The 17,798-nt window shown below is 35.4% G+C and overlaps 6 protein-coding genes across 6 annotated transcripts; 3 read left to right on the top strand and 3 right to left on the bottom strand. All coding sequences in view use genetic code 12, as the record gives it.

The window, feature by feature from the left end:
* Positions 1-67: 67 nt before the first annotated feature.
* On the bottom strand, positions 68-1,486 carry PVL30_001018 (uncharacterized protein; the record flags this gene model as incomplete). Its single annotated transcript, XM_001528482.1, has 1 exon — positions 68-1,486. The coding sequence occupies one exon, from the start codon at positions 1,484-1,486 to the stop codon at positions 68-70; it is 1,419 nt and encodes a 472-aa protein (XP_001528532.2).
* A 2,519-nt stretch (positions 1,487-4,005) lies between these two features.
* MDM34 (ERMES complex subunit) lies at positions 4,006-5,904 on the top strand (the record flags this gene model as incomplete). The annotated part of the gene is made up of 1 exon (XM_001528481.1): positions 4,006-5,904. The coding sequence occupies one exon, from the start codon at positions 4,006-4,008 to the stop codon at positions 5,902-5,904; it is 1,899 nt and encodes a 632-aa protein (XP_001528531.2).
* Positions 5,905-7,123: 1,219 nt separating this feature from the next.
* CHS7 (Chitin synthase, class 7) lies at positions 7,124-8,083 on the top strand (the record flags this gene model as incomplete). The annotated part of the gene is made up of 1 exon (XM_001528480.1): positions 7,124-8,083. The coding sequence occupies one exon, from the start codon at positions 7,124-7,126 to the stop codon at positions 8,081-8,083; it is 960 nt and encodes a 319-aa protein (XP_001528530.1).
* Positions 8,084-11,115: 3,032 nt separating this feature from the next.
* Positions 11,116-12,180, top strand: SAP98 (aspartic-type endopeptidase protein; the record flags this gene model as incomplete). The annotated part of the gene is made up of 1 exon (XM_001528479.1): positions 11,116-12,180. The coding sequence occupies one exon, from the start codon at positions 11,116-11,118 to the stop codon at positions 12,178-12,180; it is 1,065 nt and encodes a 354-aa protein (XP_001528529.2).
* A 633-nt stretch (positions 12,181-12,813) lies between these two features.
* LYS1_1 (Saccharopine dehydrogenase) lies at positions 12,814-14,094 on the bottom strand (the record flags this gene model as incomplete). Its single annotated transcript, XM_001528478.1, has 1 exon — positions 12,814-14,094. The coding sequence occupies one exon, from the start codon at positions 14,092-14,094 to the stop codon at positions 12,814-12,816; it is 1,281 nt and encodes a 426-aa protein (XP_001528528.1).
* A 2,156-nt stretch (positions 14,095-16,250) lies between these two features.
* PVL30_001013 (uncharacterized protein) lies at positions 16,251-17,513 on the bottom strand (the record flags this gene model as incomplete). The annotated part of the gene is made up of 1 exon (XM_001528477.1): positions 16,251-17,513. One exon carries the CDS (start codon positions 17,511-17,513, stop codon positions 16,251-16,253), a length of 1,263 nt encoding a protein of 420 aa, XP_001528527.2.
* Positions 17,514-17,798: the final 285 nt, after the last annotated feature.

Raw genomic sequence — 17,798 nt, 5'->3', positions numbered from 1 at the left:
ACATATATACATATATATATATACATATATATGATTTCACATTTTTTCAATTATAAATATTGACACTCTATACATCTCGTTTGTGTAAAAAGAGGCTCGAAAATTTTCTCTTGACTTTTATAAATGAGGCAGAATCGTTAAAGTTTCCATCGTCTTTCCCCAAATCAGAAAATTTGTTGGTCTTTTTCTTTCTATGTAGTATCCAGCTTTTTCGTTCTTTCAAGACTGGCTTTTTAGCAAGGTTTTCTTCTTGAACGCAAAGAACATCGATATTAGGTTGATGATGATAAAGGAGGCTACCATCATCGTGATCGTTAACTTCCGTGGTGTTTGTGTTTTTTAAATTTCCCTCTTCATTTTTCTCCTGTGATTTTGCCAGCCGTGAGCTATTCGTCATTTGATCAAGTGAGCAATAAGTTTCTTGGGTTTTATTTGCAAGCATTTGAGACTCAGGTTCCGAGTCAACTGTTGTAGTATCTGCATTTTCCAACAAGCTGGTTGCATGTAAATCCATATGACCTGGATCTAGTGTCTCCGCAGATTGAGTATCTCTAATTTTGTTTTCCTTTTCAAAAGAGGGCACTTTAGTTTCTTGTGAATTGGTGGCATTTTGTAGAGCCGTGCTTGGTGTATAATTAACCTTTGGTGCTTCCAAAACTATTGCATTGGTTTCATCGTGCTTTACTTCTTCCGCAGTTGAAACAGTTGGCTCGAGTTCAAGATTATTCGTAGGTAATGCTTGATTATCAGTTTGGTTTTGCTTCTCTATAATTTGATCTTTGTCTTCTTTGTCATTGTCTTCTTTGTCTTTGTCTTCTTCACCTTTGTCTTCTTCACCTTTGTCTTTGTCTTCTTCGCCTTTCTCCTCTTTGTCTTTGTCTTCCTCTTCATCTTCATCGATGCTGATGTCGCTCTCGTTTAACAAGTTTACAATATACTCATCCATTTGTAGTGGGGTGACCCACGAGTCGAATCTACCGACAACATCGCCCAGTTTGTTCACCACAAACTTTTCAAAGTTCCATCGAACGCCTTTAAATCCAAATAGTGCTGCTTGACGTTCCTTTAAAAAGTCGTACAATGGTGATGTTTCTTCGCCATTTACTTTAATCTTTTTCATGATTGGGAATTCAACGCCAAACTCTCGTTGGCAGTGATCTGCTATTTTGCGTGAACTCATGGGATCCTGGTATGCAAACTGGTTACAAGGAAATGCCAAAATGACTAGCCCACGAGAATGGTACTTTTTGTATAGTTTTTGTAAATCAATGTATTGTGGGGTGAAACCACATAAACTTGCAACGTTGACTATTAGAAGGACTTTGTTGTGAAACTGGGCAAAGTCTATTATCTTATTCGATGCGTCAGGGAGTTTAAAGTCGTAAATTGTAATTGGCTTTTGGAGTTGGAGTTGTGGTTGTGGTTGTGGTTGTGACGAGTACAGAGATGTGGAAGCTTTTTCAGCTAGTAAATTCAAACTGGTCATTTCCTATTAATTATTTTGTTTTTTTATTTTTATGTATGGTTTTGGGAACTAGTAGGGAAGGGGAGGGGAGAAAAGTAGTAAGAAAAGATAATCACAAGGGGAGAGGGGAGGTGCTAGGAGACCTAATTCGGAGTATGGTGGGTCGATATCCGTGTTTTTACTCCTTGTATGCTTCTTCCTTTTTCTTTTTTAGGAGGTTATAACAGTTTATACCTTTGCGTATATTATTTTACTATGATAAAAAGTGGAATGGTTTTTATTTTTTTAATTTTATTTTTTTTTAAAAAAAAAGTATCTGCAAAATGGTGCGGCTTCGTCACTGAAGATGTCTATGTCTAAATGTGTGTGTGCGCATCAGCTGTTTTTTTTTTTTCTTTTTTTTTTAATTTAAAAAAAAAAATAAAAAAATAAAAAAATTGTAGGAATTACGTGCGGCTCGGAACGGGAGTCCTAAATCTTTTCCTTTATCTTTATCCCTCTTCAAGAGGTAAGATAAAGTGGCCTGGTTTTCATTTCATTTACTTTTTTCTATTTCCAATTTCAATTTTTGTTGCAGTAAGAGAGCTTTTGGTGGAAAGTAAATAAAATAAAGAGAATCTTTGTATAGTGTAGACCTTTTACCTACCTAATTTCCTTTTTTTTTTTTCATTCTTCTTCTCCTTAAGACGAACAATATAAAGAAGACAAAGTAAAGAGGTAGAGGAAAGGGACAAAGGACAAGTGACTTTTGGCCTCACACGAGACCATTTTTACTTTGAGTAGTCAAAAAATAAAAGATGAAAAAAAAAGGATAAAAGAAGAAAATTTTTTTTTTAAAAAAAAAGAAAACAATACCGTAGCCCTAGCAATGTCGTAACAATGCTACTTAAAATGTGATATAGCAAAGCCATTGGAATTAAAAGGATGCTCGGAGTTTGAAGTATTACGGTAATTTTATTTATCTTTCTTTCTTTCTTTCTTTCTTTCTTTTCTTTCTTCCTTTTATCCCTTGAATGAAGAGATAATCTTGAAAACAACCATTCACACCCCATGCAAGATGAAAGGTCTCATGATGACTAAGTAGGCGTGGGTGCGGGTAAAGGAAGAAGAAGAAGATGTGCAAAAAGATTTATGGGAAGAATGGAAGAGGTTTTATTGTGAATCAGCCCATCCCCACAACATCTTTGGTTATTGTACTTTTCTATTCTTCTGTTTGTTTGGTGTTGATAAGGACGAAAGGAAAAAAAAGGGGGGGGGAAGAACTGAAACAGAGAGAGATTGCTAAGATGGTAAAGATGTATTGTATTCATGTGGTAGCGTACATATATATTTATATATATATATTGGTAACGTATCTCCTATCTCTCAGTTATATCCATCTTCCCATTTTAAGCATAAGCTATGTTTAGTTTGTTGTTGGTAATGGAACAATTATATTTAAAACTTTATTCTGTTTCTATTCTTTTTTGGGTTTGCTTTTCTTTTCTTTTGATTTAATTTACAATATCGACGATGTTGATGTTGATAATGTTTAACCTTGTCTTGAGATTTTGGAAAAGAAGGAAAAGAAAATCTAGGAATTTGCATTGCAATACTGACTCCACTTTTAGACTGAAATTCCGGACAATAATCAAAAGCACCGGCTGATGGCTAGCAAACTTCCTCTATATATGCGCCTTTTCCTTTTTATAACCTTCAGTGTAAGCACCCCACTGATATCGTTTTTCAATGTTTAGTATACATCCATCCATCCATCCATCAAATTCAGTGAGATCCTTTTTTCTTTTCTTTTTTCTTTTTTCTTTTTTCTTTGGTTTAACACTTGTCACACTAGATAACAGAAACACTTTACTCTGCACCACAATCAATACCAGTTTGGTACCTCTTCACCTCTCCCTTTCAGGTCTTTAAACTCAAAGTCCGTATGTCTCCCCACTCGATAATTTCAGCTTTTTGCAATTTGTAAATTTACTAAACTACACAAAAAGCAAAACAAACAAACGCACAAAGGAGAAAAAAAAAATTTTTTTTCTTTTTTTTTTTTTCTTTCTTTTTTTTCTTTTTTTATTTAATCTCTTTGCTTTTCCTTAAAAGACGGCGGCCAATCTTATAGAATATATACTTAAGCACACTGGAAAGTAATCACCCGAGTCTTTCTTCTTTCTTTATTTACACAACAACTCACCAGTGTAACCAGACTTGACTAACCTCATCAGTTAACAAACCAAAACAGTCAAACTAGCTAAAGTAGCTAAACAGTCCCGTTTTGCCTATTTTTTTTTTCCTCCTTAATTTTTTTGATTGTTTTGAGAAAGAGGAATTGATTTGAATCAATTTATACTGCATAACAAAAGGACATAATATCATATATACACCACCAACACCACCACCAACATCACCCTTTTACGATCGGATCCCAAGAAAGCATATTATATGCCACATTTCCTTCTTTTTTTTTACCTTTTCTTTTCTTTCTTCGTGTAACCGCAATACCAGCAACATTATAGACATATTTAAACAACAGTTTGAAACAAACAAAGATGTCATTCAAAGTGAATTGGAACTCCTTGGAAACAGATTCGTTATCTACTTGGACAAAAGAGATTTTAACAAATGCTTTAAACTCAGGCAAGTCGCCACATATTCTTGCTTCCAACATTTCCATCAAGGACCTCAATTTCGGCCAGTCTGCACCAGACTTTGAAATATTGGAGATTGGAGAGTTGGACAGAGACAGGTTTAGAGGAATCTTCAAAATTAGTTATAGTGGCGACTTCCACTTGACATTGCATACCAAAGTTCAAGCAAACCCATTGAACATTTATTACTCCAACTCTTTAGAAAAAGAAGTTGGTATTGAAGATTCAGAGTTTATCACACCACAATTTGGATTATCTAACGAACAGTTTGCTATCCCATTGGACCTCAAGCTAAGCGATATCAAGATTAGTGGAATTGGCATTATAGTTTTCTCCAAATCCAAAGGATTAACGTTGGTGTTTAGAAACGACCCGTTGGACTCGATAAAAGTCAGTTCAACTTTTGATACAGTTCAAGTGTTGGCAAATTTCTTGCAAAAGCAAATTGAGTCGCAGATCAGAGACTTGTTTAGAGAAACACTACCGACTTTGATTCATCAATTGTCATTGAAGTATCTTAGTCTTGACAACAACATGAATGAATTGAGAACTAAACTTGCAGCCAATGCCTCAACATCATCATCATCAACATCATCAACATCATCATCAACTACATCTTCATCTTCATCTTCATCACCTTCTTCTTTTACATCCTCCTTGGACTCTGCAAATACTACAACGTCCTTGAAGATGTTGGAGAATGAAGAAGAAGACTTTTCACTAGTTTATTCCGCTAAAAACCTTCAAAAGAATTTGAAATTATTCAAATCACGCGAAACAATGAGTCTCCACATTCCAAGATTCAGAAACATAGTTCAAAGGACCCATTTGGATAAGTTTACCAAAAACTATCCTAACCTCATAAACTCATTAGCATTGAGTAATAACGAGTTGCAAAAATTCACCCACCACCCACACTCGCACAATGCTGTACCTATTGATATATTCAAGAATGAATCATTTGAGAAAACAGATGGATTGTTGAAAGATATTTCCAATATACAAGCAGGCAATTATTACAAGTTTGCTACTCAAAAGGAAAACACAGTCAAGCCAAAGAGGAGAGTTATTAGATTGGGCAAGAGTAAGAATAAGAGCAAGAGCAAGACCGAGACCAAGACCGAGCACAACGATGAGAACAGCAATAATGACAACCAGATTGTGCCACTATCGTCTACACCAGCATCCAGCTCCAGCTCTACCTTAATTGAAGAGATGGTGGAGGAACCATCTACACCAATAATGAAGGAAACCTCAGAATTTATTAATCCCGCCACTAAAACCACTCCACAGACTCAAATACATCACCCAACACCACGCAAATTGGAGCTGCGTGTACAAGCAGACCCAGAATTACATTCAGAAGTGTCTACAGATTTGCACTCAAGGTCATCAGCTCATCATGCATTGTACCAAGAGTTTATCAGATCAACACAATCGCCTTCGTTGTATGACAAGGTTTTGACAACTTGTGGTGGCGTGGGTTTGGGAAATACTGGTTATTTCAGCTTTGTACCACAGAGAGCACTTAGTGCTTCGCCCATTAAGGCACTTAACGAGGAGTTGAATGAAAAGAAGTCGATGAACCACATGGATTTCAATAGGGTTAGTCAGCGGTTGGAGGAGAAATTGAAGCAGAATAACGGTGACATGTTGCGCAAGAATAACAGCATGAATAGCAACAGTAACAGTGTTGATGCCGAAGATAAACCTCAGCTTGTGCACCATGATACGTTATCTGCAACTGCAGCTGCCTATGCTGGATTATTTACGGCACCACCACCACCTTATTACCATTGAACACAGGACGATCAAATGGCCCGTGGTGGTTATTTGAGTTATTAAAAGAGAGTGAGTGAGAGTAAGTGTGAGAGAGAATGTGTGTTCTTTGAAAGGATCAATCACTTGAAGTGTATTGGCTATGATGTTTAATTCTTTTATTCTTTTTATGGAATTTCTTTTATTATCCTTTTTTTGTTTTTTTGGAATTTCTCTTCGTTTCCGGAAACACTTTCGAAATCAGTTTATATTTGTCTTACGTTGTTTTTGTTTGTTTTACTTTACATTTTCATTAGATAGCTTTGTAAATAATAAGATGATTGTATGTATTTTTCAACGAATTCCACATTCAGGGGTCCTGAACTAGTCTGGAATCAAAATTTGTGCTCAATATTTGGTTTGCCATGATGTATAGGTTAAAAGCGCTTTATGAAATATTGGGTCTTTTAAACTGGTCTTTCAAATTCTCCTTCAACTTGAAAGGGAGGATATTCTCTTCCTAAACGGGCATAATTAGAATTTGAGATTTTATGATACAAAATCAACTCTGCTGCCTCTTTTGCTTTTCTCTCTGCGTGATTTTAAAAAAGTAAAAATAGAAATAGAAATAGAAATAGAGAAAAAAAAATAATAAAAAAACAAAGAAAAAGAAAAAGTGTGTATACTCAGACACACATACAATCTCTCTCTTTTTGATCCCTTCAGTTCCAACACCATCATCTTACAAAGTTTTAGAACTATTAACCGTTGATTTCAATAGGAGGAGGAAAAAAGAAAGATCCAAGTGTTTCAGCTACACATCATCATAGAGCAGTTCCTTTTGTTTTTGGGGGGTTATTTGACGTGGGCGAGCTTAAAGAAAATCTTTCTTCTTCATTTCTTCTTCAATTATTTTCTCTTTTCGAATTCATCCACAGCCTCATTTACACTTTCAGTCGATTCAATCAATACTGTTTCAGAGTTTGCATTCACTCAAAAACACAACAGGTTCTAGTTATTACCAGCAGACATTGCAGAGCAATTGCATAAACAAACAAACAAAAAAAATTCAATCAATATTTGACCTTCAACACCAATCACGAAAATATTTATTGAAACTGCAAAACAACGATTGCGTTCGAAAAAACAAAAAAGAAAAAAAAAAGAAAAAAAAAAGAATAAAAAAAAATAACTTATCCAAAACTTATCCAAAACTATAGCTTCACAGACAAAGTAACAAAAGAAATATTATTCTACATAAATGACGTTTGGTTCCTTTGATCAGATTTGCAATAAGACGGCACTTCCGCTTTGTTCGGTAGTTGGTGCTATCAACCAAACTTCGTTTTTTGACCGTGGTGTTGTACCGCAATGCTATGCTCGTTCAGTTGAATTAGCCAACACGATGATCTTCCAGATTGGTAATGCGTTTGTCCATTTTGGTGGTCTTATCCTTTTTCTCATCATCATATTCAATGTACGTGCCAAATATACGGCAATCGGTCGGTCGGAGATGTTGACCTTTATGTACTTGATGATTGGATTGCTTGTTAGCTCTTTAATAGTCGACTGTGGGGTTGCCCCACCAAGTTCAAAGACATATGCCTATTTTGTCTCGTTGCAGATTGGAATCTCATCGGCGTGCTGTATCTGTTTGCTATATAATGGGTTATTGTGTTTCCAATTTTGGGAAGATGGAACAAGGAGATCCATGTGGATGGTGCGTTCCATTTGCTTCCTTTGGTTCGTCATCAATTTTATAATCAGCTTGATCACATTCAAGTCGTGGAACACTGCATTAGACTTTAGAAAGACTACCCTCATGTTTGTTTTTGCATACGTCATCAATGCATTAATCCTCGCGGTATATGTCGTGTCGCAACTCATCTTAACCGTATTTGCCTTGGATTCATACTGGCCATTGGGTGCCATTTTACTTGGAGTGTTTTTCTTTGTTGCTGGCCAAATCTTGACATATGTTTTTAGCGAAGATATTTGTAAGGGTGCAAGTCATTATGTTGATGGCCTATTTTTCGGCTCCGTATGCAATGTGTTTGCAGTGATGATGTGCTACAAGTATTGGGATATGATTACATCTGACGATTTGGAATTTTCAGTTGCAAATGTTGAACAGGTTGTCAATGAGTTTGGCAACGGCAATGCTAATGGTCCAGGGCCCGCTGGCGTCTATGACGAAAAGAGATCAAGCATGTTCTTTTAAACAGAATATTTTGTTGATGAACACAAACGAAAGAAAAAGAACGTCAAATAGAAGAACACAAATTACATATGTACAATTATATATGTATATATGAATACATAAGTATGCGTGTGTAAAGACATTCAAAGACATGAAGACATCTAAATATATGTATATATATATATATATATATTTATATTTATATTTATATGTCGAAAAAGTGGTATTTCACCATTAGCTCTTGTATTTGCAGAGAGTATTGGTGTAACTGCTTGTCTTCTTTCTGGGAAGAAAAAGGGGACTTTAACTATGTGATATCCTTTGTCGTGCCAAAAATTCATGTAAATTCCTGTTTTTTCAATTAAAATACTAAAGCTTTTAATAAAAGGTTCAAACTAAACAATTGTCGAGAGAGCTGGGGCATGTGCTGGTTGTGTCAAGACACAATGCAAAAGTAGCATCTTCATCGAGAAGTTTGAATAGATAAGGCATATCACGTGCATTCTCCAAAAAAGTAGCTTTTACTACTATGAATTCCAATGACTACGGAACAAACAACATCAAAACATTGTTTTCCGAGTAAACAGCTCAAATCAAAAAAAAAAAAGGTGAAAGCATGGATGGTTTTATTTTGAACCCGTGGTCTTATGACTTTGGCAACCTGGGTTTATTAAATATTAACAAATGGTTATGCCCTTCATCTTTTTCTTTTTTCTATTTTATTACAAAGGAATTTGTGAATGTTTAAAGGCGCAAAATACGTGCGATTTTTTTTTTTGGGGGGGGGGGGGGGGGGGGGGTTGTTTCTTTTTTTTTTTTTACAAAAATACATCATCATAATGAAATACGATATTTAATTTCCAACCAGTTTGAAACACAACTCTTTTTGACTTTACCGGAAGCAGTATCAGCACGTTTATATCTTCTAAATAAAGCCAAAAAAAAAGAATATATTAATAAATCAAGCTGTCAACTTTGCGGTTGAACCGGATACTTAAAGCCCTAATCAATAAACACATATGTCACTTTCTCCTATTTCTCCAAAATGGAAATTTCTGCTAAAAAAAAGAAAGTAGAAAGTAAAAAATAAATGAATAGTACGTTGATATAGTTCTTTCTTTGATGGTTCTGATTAACAATTTATATATATGTATTGTTCTTGGTTATACAATGGCAAAGCATAAATATGCAAATTGGGCAACGCTGTCCAACAATGCAATCTCTTATTGCTCTAGCAAAGTCAAAATGAATCAGGAAAATTGCACCAAATGCAGATAAATAATTGAATTACAAACAATGCAGCATTGACAGAGGTACCTTTTACTACATTTTTTTTTTTTGATTTCTATTTTGAACACCTAACCAAACAATGTCGGAAACAATTCAAATAATCTGTGATGGCTTGCTTAATGACGTAACACTTGTTTCATGTGCAGCGAAAGAGTGAAAAGAGAGAACAGGAAAAGGTGAATAGGGGTAATTGTGATAACAACGCCATATATTTTGCAGTCAACTGAGAGAAGAAAATCGTGGTTCCTCTTGAGTCCAAATACCGTATTGGTCAATCAGTTTTAGTTTTTGTTTTTGTTTTCGTGTTTGTGTTTGTGTTTGTGTTTGATTTTCTTTCCTTTTCCTTTCCTTTTCGTTTTTTTTTCGTTTCGTTTCGTTTCGTTTCGTTTCGTTTCATTTATATTCCACTTAGAGGAACCATTGTTTCAACATTAGAGAAATTTCATCGAAATTATAGATACAATGTACGGAATAATCTAGTTCAGCGTACTAGTTGATTATTTTGATTGTTTTGGTATCCGCGCCAATTTTGATTTCTAAACGTTTGAACTTTTTCCTATGGTTACGAGTGATTTACAAAAGGATTCTGATGTCAATCGATGGCATTCAAAACTTGTGCCAGATATTCTTAGGTTTGCTTTTTATTTTAAGATTCAAAAAGTTGATTGAAAGTTGAGATTCACATGTTGTTGGCCCAAACTTTCCAATTTTGAAGACAAATGAGATCAATATATTGAGAATCCAAATCTACCATTACGGAGGCTTTCCATACATACATACATACATACATACATATCCAAATTTCCTCTGGAGCTTTATACAAGCTCAACACAACTATACGAAAAGCAATCTAATGTGGGTTGGAAATGGTTATTGCGTGGTAGTTTTGAACAATAGCTGAAAAAGCATTCTTTCCTTTTATTACTTTTGCTTGTTTTTTTGAGGGAACAATATCTTAGTGTTTTATAGGTATTTTCCGAAAACGGGTAATTTTAAAGCTAATGATATAACCTATAATAGAGGTGAACAAACCAGTTGTTGCTCATTTATTGGTACAGGTATTGAAAAAAAGAAAAATTATCAAGTATTTTTATTGTCCTACAATTCCTTAGCTCGTACCAATCGCCTATCAAGTCAATCACCTTCTCAGGAGCAACTATGTCAAAGACAAAAGAAAATTAAAATTGCAAACTGTTGCATCATAAATTACACAACAAACAAACAATAGTAGAGGATGATGAGAGTGTGAATAATTGGTGTGTTTGAGGACCAGTATGTGCTAGTGTGTGTGAACATTGTCTTTTTGATATTGCTTTTTCTTCGTGGCCGGATGAGAATTCCTTATGTGCTCAAAACCATTAACCAATTGTATTGTCGTATCAAGTTCATGTTTCAATAGGAACCCATTCTATTCAGACTATATGGCATTATTATGTTCAACTTGACCCAACAAAAAAAAACAAACAAAAACAATAACAATTAATAATGAAGCAGTACCCCGTGGTATGCATCCAAAGTCAGGTTGGCGGTGAGCAACCTGGGAAATTTGAAAAAAGTATGAATAAACGTGGATATATGTGGATAAATCTGAGTGAATCTGAGTAAAGGTTATTCAAACATGAAGAAAATAAACTTGGTGAATAAAAATTGGTATAAATAGGATGAATTGGCCTTGATATTCACTAAAACATTCCATTAATCTATTTTATCTGTTCATCAAATCCATCATCCGCAAACACACAAACAAAAACAACCTCCTCAAAATGATTGGTACCGTTTACTTTTTTGTTATTGTTTCGCTTGTTACTCAATATGCTGCTGCTTTCAACTACGAAAAATTTGATTTCATTTATGCTACTAGATCATATTACGTTCCACTTTCAGTCGGCTCGAATGAGCAAAAAAATGGAGCCTTATTTGACACAGGAAGTTGGACATTGTGGTTAGTAAATGCCAACCATAACACCTGCAAAAATAAAAACGGTTGCTCCTTGGGATCTTTCAATGCATCTCAATCGAACACATTCCATAATTCTTCCCAGAAAACTACGATTGGTTACATTGGTGCCTCATACACAGATGGATGGATCGTCAATGACACATTTCACTTATCCAGTGGTAAGGAAATAAAAGATTTTGAATTCGATTTGTTTTCAAATGTCTCAGGCCCAGGAATATTTGGGTTTTCAGGTTACTCACCAGAACCAGAAACCAACTTTATAGGTTATGCAAAGGAGCAGGGTGTTATCGATAAGGAAGCTTTCTCGTTTCACCTCGAAAACTCTACTACTACCAACGGAAGCTTGATTTTAGGTGGTATTGACAAAGCCAAGTATGAAGGCGATCTCACTTATTTTACTAGGCAATCGCTTGGTTATAGAGGCAATAGTAAAGTCTTATATGCTCTTGCTGCTAGAGTCGAAACGTTGACCCTTGCATCGGGTCAAAGTGTCGATGTTGGTAATAGGACAATTGTTGTTGATTCTGGTACTCAGACAATTCTGTTGCCCGAGGCTGTAGTTGAAAAACTTGGCCTCAGTACTTCTCTTGAAACGCCAATTTCTTGTGCCGACTTTGTTGATGGTAAGGAGAATGAGGTTGTTACAATCAGAGTGCAAGGCAGAGACTTTTTTATTCCATACCCTGAAGCCTTCTACAAAAATTCAAACGGGAAATGTTACTCTTATATTACCTCGGGGCCAGCGGTTCTCCTTGGAAGTCTCTTTTTGCAAAATGCATACTTTGCAACTAACATCGAGACTGAGACGTATGGAATCGCACCTTTGAAAAAGACAAACGAAAGTAACATTGTTGATTTCTGGTTTTAGTTTACTTGGTTTACATACACCATCTGGGTGTCTTGGTTTTGATATCTTGGACTGCAGTTCTTTGTTTTCACCCACTCTTTTGTTTTTGCCAACCCTTTTTGTAAGGTGAAGGTCTCCTTTTTTTTTAAATAATTTTTTTATTCCAATGTTTTTGTTTTTGTTTTTGTTGTTGTTTTTTTTTTCTTGTAGTGAACAATTTGTTGATTGCATTTTAAGTAGTTTGCTATAGTGTTTATAGCATCTTTATTTCGTGTTAGTTACTTCATATATATATCTACCAATATAAACCAAGAAGGTTGTAGTTCATATTTCGTTGAATTGAAAGAGTTAATGACTACACTAAAAGATAAATTAAGCTTCAAGTAATCATTAATTACAACTACCAGAACAAAAATCAATATGCAAAATAATGGAAAATAATGTCATCGTTGAATTGAATATATACTTTTCTCTTGTTTAAATTCTTTTTTTTTTTTCTTATTACTTTTAATTTCGAGATTTTATAAATAATGATTAAAGTAATGGAAACCTCCCCCCCAGCACCCAAAAAAAAGAAATGTTTTGTAAAGTAATAGTCTCAAGTAATAATAATAATGAAAAAGAAACAACTAAGCTTTACTCTTTCCCAATCATTTATTCAACTTTTCTCCTTTTGGCCTCCAATTCTTCATCAGCAATGACTTTGACATCAGCCTCTTGGCCTCCATTTGTCTGAGGTCTAATAGAGGGTGTTGTCAAATCTGAGTGGAATTCCTTAATGATTGAGTCTACATCATCAATACTCAACTGCCTAATATCACCCATTTTCTTAATCTTTTCTGTAACTTCTTTGACTTGGGAGTCTGTCAAGTGCAAGTTCAATTGGTCAACTCTTGATTTGATAGCGTTCCATCCGGTTAATCTATTGGCGAAATGGATATACCTTGTAAGACCGAAATCACTTGGGTTCAAGATTTCGTATGTTGAGGGGTTGGCCAAGATGGCTTTGGCGTGGATACCAGCTTTGTGTGTGAATGCACAGAATCCAGTGATTGGGTTGTTGAATGGGACATTCACCTGGACTGCGTCGGCAACGAGGTTTTCCAAGTCTCTCAATTTGTGAAGTTTGTATTTAGAAAGAACATAGTCACGGTCAGCGGTGATCATTCTTGCCATTAATGCACCAAGTGGAGTAATACCATTTCTTTCACCAATTCCCAACACACTGACATCGATCAATTTAGCACCGGCTTCCAACGCAGTGTATGCGTTGGCAATAGCACACCCAGTGTCATTGTGGAAGTGGCATTCAATGTCACAGGACACGACAGATTTCAAAGTTTTGACCAATTCGTAAACTTGTCTTGGATTGGCACAACCAACGGTATCGGCAATACCGACTCTGTTGACTCCGATTTTGTCTACAGTACGGTAGATGTTCAAGAGATCAACGATATCTGATCTAAAACTGTCTTCGGATGAGAAACGGATTTCGATACCTTTGGATTTGACAAATTCGATAACCTCAATGGCACTTTGTGCGATATAGTTCATGTCTTTACCGTGACTGTATTTTCTCAAAAATTGTGATGTACCAATGACAACATCAACACCATCAACACCGGTCTCCACGGCGACTCTAGCATCGTCCATATGACATCTAATGTGGGTCAAGATCTTGGCTTTCAAGCCCAATTTACAGATGGCCTCACAATCTTTTCTACTCTGTTCAGAAGCAACAGGCGAAGTTAATTCAATGTAGTCAACACCGAAATCATCCAATGCCTTGGCGATTTCAATCTTCTTTTCGGTGGTGAAGAATGCATTGGCAAACTGCTCACCTTCTCTCAAAGTACTTTCAATGACTTCGAATTTGTTGACGTTGGACAAAAAGTCTGATGGGTTTGGACCATATGGATTCGATTGTACTGACATTGTTGTAATATTTGTATGTAATTGTTGTTTCTGTTAGACTTGCAAATGGATATAAATCAAGACTTTTTTGTCTTCACTTTCGTTCTTTCTTTCGTTCTTTCTTTATTTACTTATCTTATCAAGTATGTTTAAAACAAAAGAAAGAAAGGAGTGAAAAGATGGAGAAATTGAAATTTTTTTTTTGAAGTATTTAAATAGTCAAGAATAGAGCCAAAGAAAGATTTCGGTTGTGAAATTTTCATCTACTCCTTAACCGGTGCACTCCCCTCACCCTCCTAAAAAGAAAAAAAAAAATTTTTTTTTTTTTTTCATTGATTTTCCTTCTTATGAAAAGGTATGACTAAGACAAGGCAAAAAAATTGAAATATAAAATAGTCCAACTGAATCACCAGAGAGAGAGTCCAGTACAGAAAAATTAATTTGTAATACTGCGTAATCAGGAAGCAATCACATACTTATTATCTTTCTCTTTGTGTATTTTGTGTAGAAAGAAAGAGAGAGAGAGAGAGAGAGTTGAATTGGTTGATATGGAGGGAGAAATTGGGGGGGGAGCTAGGAGCTAGGAGCTAGGCTAGGCTAGGTTAAAAAAGAAAAAAAGGGAAGGAAATGTTGACTGTTCGTGCTAACCGCGCTGTTTCAGTACTGGTTTTTTTTTGGGCGATGAAGGCGCAAAACAGAAGAACAATGGACGAAAAGTTTTTTTTTTTTTTCTGCTTCGATATTGAAATTGCCGCTTAAGGGGCTGCACAGAACAGCTTCAAACGGATGAGTCATATTCTCTTATCAGAGAGAGAGAGAGAGAGAGAGAGAGAAGAAAAGAAATACCTCTTAAAAGACTTTGCCATATAAAAGAGACAGCAATTGTCATCCGCAAAAGCATCAACAGCAGCAACAACAGACAGAAGCGAATGGGAAAGGAATAAAAAAATAAAAAAAATAAAAAGCAAAAAAAAAAGAAAATTTTTTTTTATCTCTTTCAATCACGTGACGTGTGACTCATTTCTTTATGACGTATAACCACTTTCATTTTTTTTTTTTATTTTTCATTTTTTTATTTTTTTATTTATTCATTTCTGTCATCACTGATCTTTTTCGAGACACTTGCTCTTCTCGGACACATGGATACCGTCAACAGTTAAGAGCACAACAACACCACTTTGAAAAGAGTTTATTACCCGTCCCCCCCCGCCAACCAATTTTTTTTTGGTATCTTTATTACGTGGTTGAGCAATACTTACAAAATAATTTCAACAGTCACGTGATCATATCATAAAACTCTTTAACCATAGGTCTTAATAATGCAAATGCAAAAGCACATTTAACTCCATGTAGAACTAACTTTGTTTCTTGATACTTGCAATCTATTCTTTGGTTAGTAATATTTAACTGCAATACAAGATCAACATAGTTTAGAACCAATACCATTATGTTGTTGCAGTACCTCTTACCTAGTGTTTTTATTTATTTATCTTTTGATTTTTTTATCTTTACCTGCCCCTCCTGCTCCTGCTACTGCTCCTGCTACTGCTCCTGCTACTGCTCTACCTCATCTTTTAATATTTCCTTTCTTGATCAGAAACTTTACCTTGTCGGTAAAGTTATTTTTGTTGTTCTTATTGTTCTTATTGTAGTTCTTGTTGCACCCCTCTAGACTTGTTACCATGATTGACTGAAAAGAGTTATTAACGGTGGACTACACTAAGTCGTCAACGCTAATAATTCCATTCATAGCTCTCATAGTAACAAATTGGCTTTAATATGTTGTTGCAACATAGCACTAATCCTTCTAACCATCTTTGCCAAAAAAAAACAAACAGACAAAAAACAACAATAAAATATTGTAAACTTTACATCCTATATAACTAAACATTGACAAATTTGCAAGTGCAAACGAGCCTTTCCATATCAACTACTGATACAAGAAAGCTTTCAAAATAATCAACTCATGAACTATACAAAAAAAAGAGACAAAAAAAACATTATATATACCAAACACATTAGACACAATTACTTAAAAAGGTGCCAAATCCAAAACGGAAACAAAACTAAAGTAGAAAACAGCTTCTTGCTTTCAAACACAAAAAAAAAGGAAAAAGGAAAAAAGGGCGAAGGACAAAGGAAAACAAATAAAAGAAGCACGTTAAAATCACCGCATTCTAGTTCTCAGCTGAAATCATCTTGACAAATCTAAACATCTCATTCTTCATTCTCACCAACTCAATTTCTTTGATGGTCAATTTACCATTCATTCTATTGATCAACTGCATAACTATAGCATTGATCTCCACATTCTTGATACCAGTAATGGCCTCCCAATCAATATTTATTTTGTCCTCTGCTTTTGTTCTCAACTTGTTCTCTTTAAGTATGGTCAATTTGAAACAACCCACAATAAGTTTCTTCAACTCAAAACCCATATCATTGTATTGCACAAAATTGTTAGTTTGATTGAGATACCTCAAGAGGTATATAATATCCATATACCTAAATAAGTAAATTGTGCTTTTCAAGAATATTGACAACGATGCACGAGTTCTGCTTAGCAACAACAACAAGAATTTATCCAATGGTAACTCTTGTTTCTGACCTTTAGGTTTTCTGGAAGAATCAGGCGGGAAGGTATTATAAATCTTTGTGGCAACATACTTGACAATAATAGTCATCAACTGTGTGCGCTGGTGCTTGAACAACTCTGGTGATATTCTATCAGCTGAAACAAGTGCTGCAGTTTTTTGATAGTGCTGAACTCTTCTCAATTGTTTAACTGCCTGGTGAGATGAATCTGGGGCCGGTGGTGGAGTATGAGTAGAGTAAGTTTGCTTTTGCGCTTGCGTTTGAGTTACTGCTGCTGCTGCTGCTGGAGTACTGGGTTGTGGTGCAGGTGAAAAGATTGATTCTTCAGGACTGACCACAGAAGCTGGAGTCTGTTGCTTTGCTCGTTTCTGATTCCAATAGTCACTTCCACTAAAATTAGTCAGTTGCGTACCAACTTCTTCGGACTCATTATCTGACGTCAAATTGGGAATTTCGATAAATTCGCTAAAGTCATCTTTTAAATCCTCATTGTCTTGTACAGCCATAATATCAAGTGATGCTGCTGCTGCTGCGGAGGAGGAGGAGGAGGACGACGATGACAACAAAGAAGAAGAAGAATGGCAAGACAATTCCTGTTTGTTGTGTGCTTTGCCTGATTCATCTGCAAACTCTTGTGTTCTTGCACCTTCAGCTGCTTCCAAAAATATAAATTTGGAGAAGCTGTCAATGTGTTTACTCAAGTTATTCAGATGATTAATAGATTCTGTTTGATTGTTTGAGAACGTAGATGCAACATTAACACCCTTGAAAGGTTCAGGTGTAGGCGACAGGGCCAGAGCCCCAATCACAAGAGGTGGAGACTCTTCAACCAGGTTGTTAATCATTGTGGATCAAAATGGATTATGTCTAGAATATAATACCAAGGAAATTATAAATAATGTTGAAAAATAAAAAAAGATTTCCCGTTTAGATTAGATTAAACTGAATTTTCAAATGTCTGTTGACAGGCAAAGTACTTGTTAGAACAAAAAAAAAATCTGGATAAAGTGTGTTAATTTTATCTTGCACTAAATTTGGTGAATAGACAATGGTGGTGGTGATTATGGTGATCTTGTTAATTTGCAACTCCTTGTGTTTTGATTGTTGAATTTTTAGTTGCAAAATGATAT

The sequence above is a fragment of the Lodderomyces elongisporus genome, chromosome 1 (genome assembly GCF_030384665.1).
Source record: "Lodderomyces elongisporus chromosome 1, complete sequence".
Taxonomy (NCBI): domain Eukaryota; kingdom Fungi; phylum Ascomycota; class Pichiomycetes; order Serinales; family Debaryomycetaceae; genus Lodderomyces; species Lodderomyces elongisporus.
The sequence above is the reverse complement of the archived record's forward strand: the minus strand, read 5'-3'. Positions and strand labels throughout refer to the sequence as shown.